The 16530-nt window shown below is 47.2% G+C and overlaps 1 protein-coding gene across 1 annotated transcript in view; it reads left to right on the top strand.

Moving 5' to 3' along the window:
- Positions 1 to 3829: 3829 nt before the first annotated feature.
- Positions 3830 to 16530, top strand: part of COL5A2 (collagen type V alpha 2 chain) — a 198267-nt gene continuing 185566 nt past the window's right edge. The window contains exon 1 of the mRNA XM_077319445.1: positions 3830 to 4264. Within this exon, the coding sequence (XP_077175560.1) occupies positions 4165 to 4264 (100 nt within the window). The 5' untranslated portion in view covers positions 3830 to 4164. The remainder of the gene's footprint in view (positions 4265 to 16530) is intronic.

Genomic DNA, 16530 nt, shown 5'->3' with positions numbered 1-16530 from the left:
CACAGAAAGCAAACTGGAGGCCCCTTGGCTGCCTCTGGAGGGAACATTAAATGGCTTCAGATGACTCATGCTGACTGAAGTGGCTGACCACATGCCCACCTTGCTCATCATGGCTACTTAAAACAACTGCAGTAAGGATAGGGGGCCCCCTCCATGAGATAAACCTGAACATGAACAGAGTCTAATCTCTCACACAACCGTTAAAAGCTAAATGTCAAATGGAACACTCCCACATTCATTATTTCAGCCTCAGAGAGTGCATGCAAGGATGCAAAATAAGAATTCCAACAGGGATGTCTTCCACAAGAAGGTCATAGAATCATAGAGTTGGAAGGGACCTCCAGTATCATCTGCAGAATGTAGGAAATGGCCACAAGAGCCAAGCACCTACACAATCCCTTCTGTCCACCCTCTTACAATCTGCCTAAATTCACAGAATTAACATTTCTGCCACCCTCTGCTTAAAAACTTCCAAAGAAGGAGAACCCATCACTACCTGAAGAAGCCTGTTCCACTCAGAAACTGTTCTGTTAAGAACTTCTTCCAGTGCTTAGCCAAAAATTCTTTTGAATTAATTTCCTCCCATTGGTTCTGGTCTGGCCCTCTGAGGCAACAGAAAACAACTCTGCTCCATCCTCTGTGACAGCCCTTCAAGTAGTTGAAGATGGCTTTCATATCACCTCTTAAATTGAGTCCAAGAGCACTAAGATAAGTGTGAGCTTTCGCATGCAGGCATACTTCCTCAAACTTCCAGAAGCTGTATGTGGTGGTAGCGAGTAAGCTCACGCCTTGAATAAATCTTTGTTGGTCTTAAAGGTGCTATTGGACTCCATTTTTGTTGTGCTACTTCAGACCAACATAGCTATCCACTTGAATCTGTATCACCTCTTAATTATCTTCTCTCCAGGCTTAACAGACTAAGCTGCCTCAACCTTTCATCACACGCCATGGTCTCCAAACCCCTCTCCATCTTTGTAGCCCTCCTCTGGACACGCTCCGGTTTGTCTACATCCTTCTTCAATTGTGGCGCCAAGCTCTTCCTCCTAATGGATGGCTGCCCTGTATTCGTGATGACACTGTTATTTCTTCTTTTCGATATCTAAAATAAAAAGCTGGGGGGGGGGGAAAGAGAAACTGTACTACCCCACTGTGTATGAATGCAGGCTCTGAAGATGCTTTGCAACTAGATTTTGCCATTCCACACATTACAATCCAGTGGTGTTGTGCATTCGAAGGGTGCTATTCAGCCTGTGTGCAAAAGAGCCCTATAGAGAAGCCAACCATCAGAGGGGAAGAGGAACAGTTATACAATAAATGGGGAAGCATCCCCCAGAACCCTAGATGGGGTGGGTAAAGTCAGAATTATTATTACTATTATTATTAATAATATAATAATATTTGTATACTACCCTCCTGCAAGTGGCTCAGGGCAGTGAACAACATAGATAATAAATCATATATAATACAGAAATACTAAAAATTATTAAAATTTAAAACATCTTGCTTTAACAATTATTAATTGTTGCTGACTCATCTTCCCCAGATGTTTTCCTTTGGGCAGTTCTGCTGGGGCGTTCTAGTGAGAGGCCCAGTAGATATTCACTACTGGCTCCAACCATATGCTTGGCGGAAGAGTTCCATTCTACAGGCTCTGCCGATCTGATCCAGAATTCAACTGGGAGCCAGTGCCCTTGAAGGTATTCTGGTGAGGACCCTGGTTGCTGTATTCTAGATCAGTTGCCGTTTCTGGAGCAACGATAAAGGTAGGCCCACATAGAGCAAGTTTCAGAAATCCTGTCCAGAGATGATCGTTGTGTGGATCACTATGGCTAGGTGCTCCATATTCAAGTAGGGGGATAGTAGCTTAGCTTGGCAAAGGTGTAAAAATGCCAGCTGTGCTACTTTTGTAACCTGTTCCTCCATGGAGAGGGAGGCAGCAAAGATCATGCCCGGATTCCTAGCTGAGTGTGCAACAGTCATTTGCACCCCAACCTGGCATGGCAAGTTTGCTTCCGCACTTGGGCCCTTCCTACCCTGCCACAGGACCTCTTGTCTTTGAAGGTTTGAGTTTCAGGTGGCTCTGCTTGTACCATCCTGTCGCTGCTTCGAGACATCTGGTAAGACTCTGGCAGTGAATGTGGACAACCATCCATGAAGATGAAGAGCTGGATGTCATCTGCATATTGATGACGCCCAAGCCCATGGAGCAGCTGGGTAAGAGGGAGCATGAAGGTGTTGAATAGAATTGGGGAGAGGACAGCTCCCTATGGCACTTCACATGGGAACTGGTAGCAGTGCAATTGTTTCTCCCCAATACCTTCCCTTCCCTTTGTCCATGACACCAGAGGAAGGAGATCTGTTACTGAAGAGCTGTCCCCCCGTATTCCAGCATCGGCAAAGAGGTGAGCTAGGAGCTCATGACTGACTATGTTGAATACTACCATAAGGTCAAGGAATATGAACAGTGCCACCCTGCCCTGATCCAGCTGGAGCCAGGGGTCATCCACCAGGGCAACCAGCACCCTTTCCACCCCATGGCCAGGCCAGATCCCAACTGGAATGGATCTAAGACTGAAGCTTCATCTATGAATGCTAGTAATTCATCCTCAGCAGCCCTTTCTGCCACCTTCCTCAGGAACTTGAGGTGCGAAATGGGGCAGTAGCTGTCCTGCATATCCAATTATGGTTTCAGTAATGGATGGACCATTACTTCAACCTCTCTGGGAATTCTCCCATCGAAAGGGAGAGGTTGATTATCTCCCAGGAGACATAATAAATGTGTAACAAATTTTTTTTAACAAAGTTTTAACAAAGTTTTAAAATATATTAAAGCCACCTGTTTTGCATGTTCAAATGATCTGAGGGTTAGGGGGGGGTAATTAATTTGTAGAGATTCGATGGATATCTTGGCCTCCACCGCAGGCCTGGCAGGACAGCTTCTAGAGTGCTTCTAGCACCCCATCTCCTCTGCAGCTTCTAGCAGAATAAATATTATTTGTATAATTATATTGCCACTGATGTACGCCACCCTGAGCCTGCACAAGAGGGCAGAATACAAATTAAATTAATAATGATAATGTTGCTGTTGTTAGTTGCAAAGTCGTGTCCGACCCAGCGCGACCCCAGGGACAATGATCCTCCAGGCCTTCCTGTCCTCTACCATTCCCCGGAGTCCATTTGAGTTTGCACCTACTGCTTCAGTGACTCCATCCAGCCACCTCATTCTCTGTCGTCCCCTTCTTCTTTTGCCCTCAATCGCTCCCAGCATTAGGCTCTTCTCCAGAGAGTCCTTCCCTCTCATAAGGTGGCCAAAGTATTTGAGTTTCATCTTCAGGATCTGGCCTTCTAAGGAGCAGTCAGGGCTGGTCTCATCTAGGACTGACCGGTTTAATAACAACAACAACAGAGTTGGTTTTAGATGATGATGATGATAAAAGAGTTGCTTTTCCCTTCCTGAAGGAGTCCCAAAGCGGCTTACAATCACTTTCCCCCTCCCTCTTCCCACAACAGACACACTCTGAGGGAGGCGGGGCTGAGAGAGCTCTGACAAGCTCTGTGAGAGCGGCTCTAAGAGGACTGTGACTAGCTCAAGGTCATTCAGCTGGCTTCTAGGGGAGAAGAGAGCCGTCACAGCCCACTCTCCTTTTGCTCCCGCTTTTCTTTTGAAGACCTCCCCCCTCTCCTAGAACAAGAGCTGGGTGAAAGAACAGGAGAACCCTCCCCTGTTAAAACAATAAATCAAAACACCACCCCACAGCCGTGCATGTAAAAACCGACGCCTGTCCTGATTCGGCTGTCTACCATCAGTCACGCTAGACCTTGCCCGGGACTGGAGGAGCGGGAGCCCAAAGGAGCTGAAAAGGGGCAGGCAAAGCAGCAGAGGCAGTGTTCCTCCTATATAAAGTTGCATCACATGGGGGAGGTATAACCGACTGCTCAGCAGTCCAGTGCCGTGAAAAGAGAGCGGGAGCGAGCGTCTGGAGAGCCTGCAGCCTATTTTGTCCCAAGCCAGCGGGGAGAGAAGCAAAGAAGAGAATCTTTCCTGGTGCTCAGATAACTTTCCCCTGCCGCCTTCTTTTTTTCCTTTTTTGTATGTGTGTGTGTGGGGTGCACTTTCCCCTGGTCTAACGGGAAAGGGGCATGCGTCTCTAATCTCAAGACACAATGGCCAGCTGGACCCAAAGGAGAACGCTGGTCTTCCTTTTGGCTTTCCTTGGACACTGGGGGACGATACGGGCACAAGAGGAGGAAGAGTTCGAAGGGGGTAAGTGGGATTCTTCGGCAGCCTGGCTTGCAGGCTTTGACGGATGGGGATGGGGAGCGCTCCCCCCCCCTCCGTGGGGCAGGGATGCTCAGGCGGACGGGTTGCGTGTTTGAATGCTGAGAAAAGGCATTGGGTCTGGGGGGGGGGAGAGGAAGAGCTTGGGAAGAGGGTTTGGAAAGGGATCGGAGAGGGGGAAAGGGGAGGGGGAGATGCACTTACAAAGTGGAGAGAGAGAGAGAGAGAGATTGCCTTCTCCAGGCTGTTCTGGAAATTCAGAAGACCTCTCTGGAGGCTTTAGCAATAAACCCCGTTAGGGTGAGGAAATGGGAAAGTTTGGAACAAAAGAAAGTGCTTGGGATTGGGGGGGGGGGTTGGAAACTCCCACTGAAGCGCATTCTTCGGGGCTGGAGTCCGGCCCTGAGTGTCCAGAAAGAAAAGAAGTAAACAGCAGAACTTGGAAGAGAAGGGTGGAGCCCTTCAGCGTTGGATCCCTTTCTTGGGAAGGCTGGATTTGAACTTGGTTTGCTCCCCGGCGCTGCTTGCTTCTGGCTCCCTCCTTTCCCTCCCCCCTGTCCCCCCCCCCCACCCCCAGGGAACTGGGCATGAGGGAATCCAGACTTCTCCCTCTGGCATTCCGGCTCTGCCCACCCTTCTGCCTCTAATCTGGGCGCCTTGCTGGCCGGGGAGAGGACAGGAAGTCAGAGTCTGGCTGCTGTCTTCGTGGCGTGTCAGGGGACCCCGTTAGCCAGCCTGCTGGCTGCCCCTTGAGAGCCCTTCAGATCCAGGGAGGGAGAGAGGAGGGAGCTGGAGGGGACACCCAGCTCCTTCCAGATGTCTTGGTTTGTTCTGGCCAGACTGAAAGTCCAATGCAGCGGTCAAAAAGAGTCAGTTTGGCATAGCGGCTAAAAAGCGGAGGCCTGTTATCTGGAGAAGACGATTTGATTCCCCACTCCTCTTCCACATGCGGCCAGCAGGGTGAACTTAGGCTAGTCACAGTTCTCTTAGAGCTGTTTTTGCAGGGCTGTTCTCTTAGAGCTCTCTCAGCCCCGCCTGCCTCACAGGGTGTCTGTTGTGGGGGCAGTGTATTGTGTAAGCCGCTCTGATACTTCTTTGAGTACAGAAAAACAGCTATTCTTTCCTTACACAGACTAGAGTTTGAATTTAAAGTTTGGAGAGGTAGCCAGCAAAGAAGGACTGAATCCTGCCTGCAAAGGATCCTCATTTATGATCCACTTTCAAGCCACTTTGTGGCTGGATTTTCCTCTGTGCAGTGGCAGAAATCCATGGGCAAAAGGTGTCGTTTAGCACGTGTGAAAGCGCTGGGGACTGGACTTTAAAAAACAAAAAGATTATTTGGGAGCAGATCCTGAGGACAAGCCGCAAAGCAATGCTTTGAAGTACAGTTCGCTTAATGCAAACCAGGTCAAAGGGAGTGTCAAGCATACCAAGGCATCCCCCCGTGTTCTGTTCTTTGCACAAGAAGACTCATAGAGGGTGCCTTTTAAAAACATAACCTGTTTTGCACCAGGCGTGTTTCTGATAGCGCAGTTTGTAAACGGGAAGAGGGGACCTGGACAATGTCGCTTGATGGAAAGAAGGAAATGAGATCTGGAGCACAAGGCTGCAGCGTAAAGTAAATAAAAGGAAGCATGCAACCAGCAGGACATCTGAAGGGTTAGGTTAGTACATGCCAGTGGCTTGTTTCTGTGATGGAAGACCGAGGGTGAGCCAATAATGTTGCAATGTTACTTCAAGTGGAAGATTTCGAGCCGAACTGACGAGGGTGATTTCACAGACCCCGAATGTGAATTTGTTTGTGGCAGGGTTGCAGCTCATGTGCTTGGCTGTCTTCTCCTCTCCTGAGAAATGGTTGCTGAAGTTCTTCTTGTTGTTGGGTTTACAGTAAGGTGACCAGATTGTCCCACTTTTGGAGGGACATCTGGGGGTACCTGGCAAATCGTACTTATGTTGAAATTAAAATATATATATTACAATACTATTTTTGCATTCTATGCGTTCTATGAAACTATTTGTTGCTCCATATAGACCAAATTTTTAATCAAGAACCCCCCCCCCCCCCGGTCAATGGTGTCCCGCTTTACCAATGTTACAATTTGGTCACTTTAATTTACAGTGGCCAGGGGTGCTGCCGGGACTCTTAATAAACATAGCTGCAGGGCTACTTTCAGGTTTCGGGAGCCCCTAAGGAAGGCAGTGCCACAAGACCCCCACTGGTCCACCGTCAGGAACCCCCTGAAGCCCTTCATTCTATCCGGATACCTGCATGTCCTGCATCATGCCTGTAAAGCCCTGTGTGCCCTTGTGGGTACTCTTAGTAGGCACAGCTGCAGGGCCAGTTCCAGGTTTCGAGAAGCCCTCAGCAGACAGTGGCCCCAGGCCCTCACTGACACACCACCAGCCCCCCCCAGTGGCCTTGTATCCACCCCACAGCTGCATGCCCCCCACCTGCCTGCAGGTCCTGCAAGTCCCCTCACTGCCCATTCTCAGTTTGGCTGCACCAGCCTCCCGTTGCCACCAGGAGTGCCCTTCCTCAGTCCCTCTGGGCAGCGGGAGAGCACGGGCACACGTGGGCGGAGGAGAGGGGAGGTGCACGGGTGGGGATCAGCAGCCCTGGGGCCTGCCAGCTGCCTCAGCTCAAGATATACCAATGCCAGGACTGCTTTCCCTAGGAACCTCAGCTTATTTCTTGTGAGGATTGTCTCACAAGGCTGGGCTTCACCGATCACCAAACATTGGTTTCACTGTTGGTCATTATGTCTTTATTTAATGCGGGGCGCTGCCCAGGCCTGCCAAAGCATAGGGGCACTGAACAGCCGGCCACCGGGAGCCGAATATTTCTTTCTTGGTTGCTCTGAACAGGACCCTCTGCTGTGAGGGCCGGAGTCACGGAGGCCGTTAGTGTGATAAATTGGAGAGTGTACTTGGGCAGTGCTCACACAGGAAGTTGGAATCACTTAGGCTTCCTTCCTGGCCTAGTTCTGGATACCTCCGCTAATGAGACCCCGAGAGAAAGAAAACACACACGACCCTACGCGGGATGGGTAGCCCTCAAAGAGGTCAAGATCAAAGGCTGAAATTAAATTATAGTTTAAGTACCCCGTGCCAGTATACAAGATATCGAATCTACTTTAATTATACATTCAAAAGTGATAAAAACATCATTAAAATACTCATTCTAAAGCATAATGTGTTTTTAAATTACGCTTTAAAACACTTGAATGTATAATTAAAGAAGATTTGATATTTCGTATATTAGCACTGTGTACTTTGCTGTAATTCAGTTTCGTTCTTTGGTCTCAGTCTTTTTTGGTTACTGCAGGCTAGCCCAGGCTAGAAAAAGGGGGCCAAACGGTGTAGGGTTGAGACAAAAAGAAGCAAAAGATGTTTAAAGATGTTTAATAAGTCCTTAAACAGGAAAATGATTTTTTCACCCTCCCAAATTTATCTGTTTTTATCTGCTGTGAGCTGGCAGACGGAGCAGCGACCTTAAAGTATAATTGAATGAATGAATGATCATGAAATTAAAGACTTACCTTTTTTTGGGGTGGAATATCATTTTTCTTTTAAAGGCCTCATTAAGCAATCTTTTTCCATTGTGTAAATCCTGGAAGCTCAGCAGTTATCCCTGGTTACTATTTATTTAATTTATTTAACATACGGCATGCGCATGGTACAGCTAGGAAATCTGAGGATTGTCTGGGAGAGCCAGGCAAGGGACATCTGGAGGTGATCTGCCATTGTCTGCCTCTGTATCATGACCCCAAGTGTTCCCTGTAGGTCTCCCATCCAAATGCTAGCCAGGGTCGACCCTGCTTAGCTTCCGAGAGCTGATGGGATCCGACTTGCGTGGGCCAACCAGTGAATTCCAGGTCATGATACAGAGCAAGGCACAACACCTCTGAACGTCTCTTGCCTTGAAAACCCAGTGGGGTTGCTCTAAGTCAGCTGTGGCTTGACGGCCCTTTCCACCATCACCAAGTGAGCAGGGACTCATGGTAATTTTAGTCCATGGACATCTGGAAAGTCACAGTTTGGCCACCCTTGCTAAGAGCTGGGAGCCCAGATAAATTGGAAATTCTCCTATGACACAGTCAGATATGGATTCCCTATTATAGAGAGAATACAGAAATAACACTGGAAAAATTGGCAAACTGCTGTACTGGTTGATGATTTCCACTAATGATTTTGAGACTTGACAAAGAGAAGAAAACTCAGTGGGGTTGCTATAAGTCAGCAGTGGCTTGACGGCCCTTTCCACCATCACCAAGCGAGCAGGGACTCGTGGTAATTTTAGTCCATGGACATCTGGAGAGCTGGGAGCCCAGATAAATTGGAAATTCTCGTATGACACAGTCAGATATGGATTCCCTACTATAGAGAGAATACAGAAATAACACTGGAAAAATTGGCAAACTGCTGTACTGGTTGATGACTTCCACTAATGATTTCCAGACTCGACAAAGAGAAGAGGGAGTTGGAAAAAGAAGCGATTCCTGCTCTCTTGAACAATAACTCTTCTGTAGGACCATTTTCCCATGGAAAATCATGATATAACTAGGAATGTATTTTTAAATGTGGAAGAAACAAGTGTTGGGCAATTGGCTGGTTGCATTAATTAATCCCACAATGAACTATATCAGATTTTATAGACTCATATCTGTGTCCTATACCCTGGCCAGAAGAAGGTAGCTTACAACGTAGATTTGTACAGGGTAGGAGGAATGGCTGTATGTGGGGGAGTGCAGAATCGAACCCAGCACATCAGATTAGAAGTCCGCACTCCTAACCACTACACCAAACTGGAGGAGCCCCTGGAATAATTTGCCGGGATTCAAGGAGCCCAGGAAGTGATGCCAGCTGGCCACGTCTCCCTGCCACTCCTCCCCAGAAGTTAGATGTCACCAGAAGTGACATCACGTGCGTTAACAGGCAAGCTCGAGGAGGCCTGGGGGGAGAGAGACAGGATGCAGTTTAAGGTGGGAGTAGAGTTGCAGGCTCTGCTCCTTCCCAGGCTCAGAAACCACAAGAGTACTTACACACACTCAGGAGGGGGAGCAATGAAAGTGGCCAGTTCTCTATTTTGTGGCTGAGACCATTAAAGCAGGAGGTAAAATGCTGTGGACCCCCGCCCCCCCGCCCAAAAGCTCCCCGGGGGTCTACAAGGTATAAGTTTCTGTGTGTATGCACACTTCTTCAGATACACTGAAATGGAAGTTACCTGTCCATACATATACATACAGAGGGAGAGCAGCAAACGAGCATACAGCTTAATAAAGGTGCTTAACAAATGCAAGGACCAAACTAGAATAACCAGCTTAGTTTACATGCTACCAGTTGTTTGAGTTTAATTCTGGGGGGGGGGCATAGTGAAGGAAATGTTGTTGTAGCTGTTGTTGTCAGCCATTCAGTTGTGTCTGACTCTTGGCGATCCCATGGCACAGGTGTCACCACGATCCCCGATCCTGCGCCATCTCCCTTAGCCGTGCAATGTTCTGACCAGTGTCCATTTTGAGCGTGTCCAACCACCGTGTTCTAGGTTGACCTGGTTTCTTTTTTCTACTGAACAATCCTAACATAATTGCTTTTTCCATTGAGTTGGGTCGCATGTTATGGCCAAAGGAAGGGAGCTGGACTTTTGTGATTTTGCCTACCAGTCATACATCAGGGTTTATGCTCTGTAGTATTTCCTCGTTTGTGACTTCTGCTGCCCACGGAATCCGCAGCAGATGTCTCCAACTCCAGAGTTCAAATGATTCGATTCTTCTTGTCCGATTTTTTCATTGTCCTTCTTGCACAGCCATCAGTGGCTGTTGGAAATACGATAGATCTAATTAATCACATTTGGTAGCTAGGCTTATGTCCTGGCTTTTCCATGTTCGGTTCAAGCTCGTCATTGCTGAGCGACCCGGAGCGATTTGATGTTTTATTTCCATACTGCAGTCGCCACTCATATCAGTTTGTGATCCAAGAAAAATAGATTCTTGAAAGCATTTGATCTCTTCGCCATCAATTGCTATTGTGACTTGTCCGTTTTTTGCAGTGGTCATTACTTTTGTCTTTTTAGTGCTTCAGAAAAGGCCAAAGGAAGGAAGGAAATAAATATATCCAAATCGGAGACTGATGGGCAGGGGTCCATGAGAACTCCAGAGGGGGTCCATGGCATTTCCATTGCTTAATGCAGGGCTAGTCAACCTGTGGTCCTCCAGATGTTCATGGACTACAATTCCCATGAGCCCCTGCCAGCATTTGCTGGCAGGGGCTCATGGGAATTGTAGTCCATGAACATCTGGAGGACTACAGGTTGACTACCACTTGGCCACAAGCTAGAGGACTGGCCACTTCCATTGCTTCTCCTCCTGAATATGACTCAGTTACCTTAATTCCTTCTGCCTGAGAATTTGGAGACGGTAGTTCTTCAGAAGAGAGGGTAGCTGCTTGGCTTTATTTTCATTAGAGGTGCATTTAACGTCTTTTCTTATGATGCAGTATTAATATTGAGGAAAAATAACTTTTGTTTTTATACCAGAACTAGTGGCTTAGTGAAGGCAATTCCTTTTAAAAATGGTTAGGACCAGGATTCAGTAGAAAGGGGGGAGCCCTTGGCTCATGGCGGCTCATTATGCTCATGCTTTGAAATCAAAACAGTTGCTGCTTACAGGTTTTATAACCAGTGCTCCCAATTCTTCACATCACTGAAACACACTTTCTCCTCTGAGCCCGATGGGTCTGTTGATCTTGTTCTAGCTCCTGTGGAAGAGCTTGATCAGAGGGTTGGTGATACCATTATACACCCCGTAAGAACATAAGAGAAGCCATGTTGGATCATGCCAATGTTCCATCCAGTTCAACATCCAGTCACGCAGTAGCCAAAACCCAGATGTCATCAGGAGATTCACCAGCAAGGCCAAAACTCCAGAAGCCCTCCCGTTGTTGGCTCCTAAGAACCAGGAATGCGGAGCATCACTGCCCCAGATATAAGAACATAAGAGAAGCCATGTTGTTGTTGTTGTTATTATTATTAAACTTTTATACCACCGTCCCCTTAGGCTCACGGCGGTTTACAAGATAAAAATTACAATAAAACCCATAGTTAAACCATTAAAACCAGTCCACACTATCAACATTAGGCAACAGGAGAGCACTAACTAACCCCACTAACCCCCTCCCCCCCAAACCGCCCCACATTAGCCGAGGGACATCAGGTTGCTAATATGGGAGTGAGGCAATCAGATCATTCAGATAAACCCAGGGAGCCCAGATCTAATATCGGGACCACCCGCCCTGATGTTGAATAAGGCCAATGGCCCCTCGAGTCCAACACTCATCGAGCCAATACCCAGATGCCATCAGGAGGTCCATCAGCAGGGCCAGAACTTTTGCCTCCTCCAAACACCAAGATTACAGAGCATCACTGCCCCAGACATAGGAACATAAGAGAAGCCACGTTGGATCAGGCCAATGGCTGATGTGTCACACAGCAGCCAAAACCCAGGTGACAACAGGAGGTCCACCAGCGGGGCCTGAACTCCAGAAGACCTCACACTTTTGCCCCCTCCAAGCACCAAGAATACAGAGCATCACTACCCCAGGTAGAATAAGGACAGATGGGCCAATTGCAGTGAAATCTTAAGGAGAGTTATTCCCTTTCAAGTCCATTGAAGTCAGTGGGTTTAGAAGAGTACAAATCTGTTTAGGATTGCACTACAAACTTAACTGCGTTTCGTATTTCAGCTTTTCAAGGCCTTGGAATTGTATGCCTTGGCAACTTCTAGACACCCAACTTCACACCAGCTTCATAAAAATATAACTGTATTGCCAGGGATGAGGAGAATTTAGTGGCAATGTAGAAAACAGAGGTCTCGTCATACTAGGATTGTCTAGCACCTCACGTAATAAAGGGCATTTTGTGCTGGTTGAGAGAAGAATGAGATCGCTTTAAGCATCAGCAATGCAGAGGCACTGCTGTCAGGCACAGATTTTGGAAATGGAGGAGGACGACAGGTTTAGACCCCAAGGTTTTGGTTGCTAGGAATGGGTAACATATGGAAACATGGTGCATTAATTCATTCATTCATTCATTCATTCATTCATTCATTCATTCATTCATTCATTCATTCATTCATTCATTCATTCTTATTACATTTGTAGACTGCCTTCCCCTAAGGCTCAGGATGGTTCACGTAGAACGTAAACAGAACAATACATCAACCTCAGTTATAATGAATGACGGGTAACAGTGATAATAACAATAAACAGAGAAAATAACATTCTAACATAGTCAACAATCTAACAGACCCATGGTTGGTCAGATCGATCACATGGATTCAAGGGAGGGAGGTTCGGGGGCCCAGTAGATGTTTAATTTCGGTCGACCTCAAGCAAATGCCTGGTGGAGGAGCCTCCTTTTGCAGGCCCTGCAGAACTGCTTTAGTTCCATTACGGCCCTGATCATCTCTGGGAGTTCATTCCACCAAGTGGGGGCCAGGACGGAGAAGGTCCTGGTCCTGGTTGAGGTCATGGGGACTTCCTTGGGGCCAGGGACCACTAGCTGGTTGGAGTTGGTAGAGTGCAGGGCTTTTTGAGGGGTGTAGGCAGAGAGGCGGTCCTTCAGGTACAGATTGCATATGGCATTAAAGGTAATTACGAAGACTTTAAGCCTGATATGGAATTCAATTGGACGGGCTGGATGTGGGACCTCCATGGTGTTTCTGTGAGAACCCTGGCCGCCACATTCTGGACCATTTGCAGTTTCTTGATCAAAGTTAAGGGTAGGCCTGCGAAGAGTGAGTTGTAGAAGAGTAACCTAGAGCTGGCCATTGCGTGGCTAGATGTTCTGGGGCCAAGTAGGGCACTAGTAGTTTGGCTTGGTGAAGGTGGTAGATGCCAGCCGTGCTATTCTTGTGACCTGGGCCTATGAGAGGGAAACATCCATGGTCATGCCCTGATTCCTGGCAGATATACTGATAGCTGCACACCATCCAGGTTGGGCAGACATGCTTCCTTGCTTGGACCCTTCCTGCCCAACTACAGGACCTCCAATTTTGAAGGATTAAGCTTCAGATGACTCTGCTTGAGCCATCTTGTCACTGCTTCCAGGCAGCTGTCTAATGCTTCTGGCGGAGAGTCAGGGCGGTCATCTGCATATTGGTGACAACCCAGTCTGAACTTCCATGCCAGTTGGGCAAGAAGGCACATGAAGATGTTAAACAGGATTGGAGAGAGGACCGCTCTGCAGGAGTAAAATGGAAGGTCATTGGTCCCAGTCATCCAACGGTCCACCATGACTCATAAAATATTTGTGTGAGTCAGCTTCCAGTTATTTCTAAGAAGAGGGACCATGTCTGGTTGTTATGGCCTACATGTGGCGCTTTTGATTCACTTCTTCCTCGCACAATAATTATCTCCAGATTTTTGTGAACCATCGATTATGCCTTGCCATGGAACTCAATGGGCAACAAACAAACACATATTCTGTATATGTTAACAAACATTGGTGAAATATAATCTCAAAATGAAAAGGGAAGCTTCAGCTTTATGTGGATCAACTTGACAGTACAGGAGACTGAAAAGATTAGAATCAGAGTTGGATGGGACCATACAGGCCATCTAGACCAACCCCCCTGCTCAATGCATCCAGGATAAGGATCTGTCCAGCCTCAAGCATCCAGGGCCTAGTCTGCACACAATAGATAATGCACTTTCAATGCACTTTAGAAGTAGATTTTCCTGTTCTGCACTGGAAAATCCAGCTGCCAAAGCACATTGAAAGTGCATTATCCTCTGTGTGCAGACTAGGCCCAGGATAAGGATCTGTCCAGTCACTGCTTGAAGACCGCCAGCGAGGGGGAGCTCCCCAGCTCCTTAGACAGTTGATTCCACTGCTGAACTATCTGGATTGTGAAAAAAAAATTCCTGATATCTAGCTGATAACTTCAAGTGGGTAGCTACGTTGGTCTGAAGCAGCAGAACAAATTTAGAGCCTAGTGGCACCTTTAAGACCACAAAATTTTATTAGGAAGTGTGTACGCACACAAAAGCTCATATTGCAACAGAGGAAGTGTGCATGCACATGAAAGCTCATACCTTGAATAAAACTGTGTGGGGCGTAAGGGTGTCACTGGACTCAAAATTTGTTCTAGCTGATATCATTCTACACACAGTTTACTAAACATTCTTCATGCGATTTCTGTGCATTTTAACCAGTGAAACTTGTGAAATCTGGTTAAAATACCAGCCATACATGAAATGCTGGGCTATATCTTTGAACAGGCCTGAAAAAGAACAAAGGTCATTTCTAGGTCAAGTAAAACTCTGCTCGGTATCCTTAAAAGATAAGGAGGCATTATGAGAAAAGGCATACTTGCTGTGTTCAGAGGGTTGTAAATTATAATCAGATGCCAGGAAGGATGAAGGAAGGATGTGCTGTGGAGCAGATGCTGATAAACAAGACTTGGGTTTTTGTACTCTGGATTTTGCTACCGAAAGGAGTCTCAATGCGACTTACAATCACCGTCCTTTCCTCTTCCCACAACAGACACCCTGTGAAATAAGTGGGGCTGGGAGAGCTCTGAGAGAATTGTGACTGGCCCAAAGTCACCTAGCTGGCTGCATCTGGAGGAATGAGGGGATTCAAACCTGGGCTGATTCTGCACTTGTTTTGTTTTTTCCCTTTTGGATCCTGCTGAACTTGGATTTGAACTCGGGTCTTCCTCTGTTCTCCCCCCCCCACTGAAGCAGAAAGTGTTCTGCACTTGACTGGGGAAGCTCAGAAGGGGGAAGGGTGCCAATTGCAGCAGGAGTCTCTTTTCTTGAAAAGGCACGAGGGGGGAGGACTGGAGACAGCAGAGGAAAGGGGAATGAGAGAAGTTAGGGCTTCTGGAGTGCAGTCACTTTAAACTGCACTTGCAACAGCCTTGCAACTGGGAACCAGGAAGTCTTTGAACTGACGCCCTGGTCAATCAGGGAAGACTACCTTGCTACAAGGCACGGAGGAGGAGTTAATTCACAAAAAGCAGAAATCTGTATACTTCCTGATGGTGATTTTTCAAATATTTTCAAATATTGAGGCTCTGGATATTGCAGGGGAAAGGTAGGGTCACTCCACATCAATCATGCGTGTTGCAGAGCGAAAATATAAAGCACCCCAAATCAAAATGTTGATTGAATTCAGTGTAGATGGGAGGGATTTATTCAAGCTGGGAGTGGGTAAAAAGCTCTGTGCAGACTACACCCTGGCTCACTGGCTTAGAGCTTGCCGCTATTAGCCATGCTGGCTCTCAATTTCTATTAAAGCAGTCGAAATGAGCAAAATAAGCAGATTCCAGCCCACCTTATTGGGGAAGGCAAATTCTAGGATCATTTCCTGATAGTACTTGAAACTCCAAGGTTCACCTGACCCATTCAGCCATTTCCAACTTCCTGAACAGCTGGAGCACAACCAGCTTTTATCACGGCTGACAATTCATTCAACAGAACAGGGGGTGACTGCCACAAATGCCCATGCTGTGACAATGCACGCTGCAAAAAATATTGGCGCTTGTAGTAGTGGTTAAGAGCAGCTTACTCTAATCTGGAGAACTGGGTTCGCTTCTCCACTCGTCCTCCCTGTAGGTGACCTTGGGCCAGTCTCAGTTCTGTCAGAGTGCCCCACCAGCTTCACAAGATGCCTGTTGGGGGAAGAGTAGGAAAATTGTAAGCAGATTCGAGACTCCTTTGGGTAGTAAAAAGTGGGGTACAAAAACTCTTCCTCTTTTTCTTGTGGAATCTGATGGTATGAGAGTAGGCCTGTTATCAACAGAGGCATCACATCAAAATCACAAGATGCCATATTTCCCATTGTATACGACACTGGTCAGACCACACCTGGAGTACTGTTTGCAGTTCTGGAGGCCTCGCTTCAAAAAGGACCTGGACAAAATTGAGAGGATTCAGAAGAGAGCAACGAGGATGGTCTGGGACCAGGGGACCGAGCCTTGTGGAGAAAGGCTGAGGGACTTGGGAATGTTCAGTCTGGAGAAGAAGAGGTTGAAAGAGGACATGATTGCTGTCCTTAAGTGAAAGGTTGTCACTCAGAGAAGGTCAGAGAGCAATTCCTGTTGGCAGCAGAAGAGAGGACCCGCAGTAATAGGTTTAAACAACGTGGAGAATGGTATTGGCTAGATATTGGGGGGACATTTTCGGAGTAGTTCAACAGTAGAATCAGCTGTCTAAGGAGGTGGTGACAATCTTCAAGCAGCAGCTGGACA

The sequence above is a fragment of the Paroedura picta genome, chromosome 2 (assembly GCF_049243985.1).
Source record: "Paroedura picta isolate Pp20150507F chromosome 2, Ppicta_v3.0, whole genome shotgun sequence".
Lineage (NCBI taxonomy): Eukaryota > Metazoa > Chordata > Lepidosauria > Squamata > Gekkonidae > Paroedura > Paroedura picta.
Note: the sequence above shows the minus strand (reverse complement) of the source record. Positions and strands in the feature narration are given on the sequence as shown.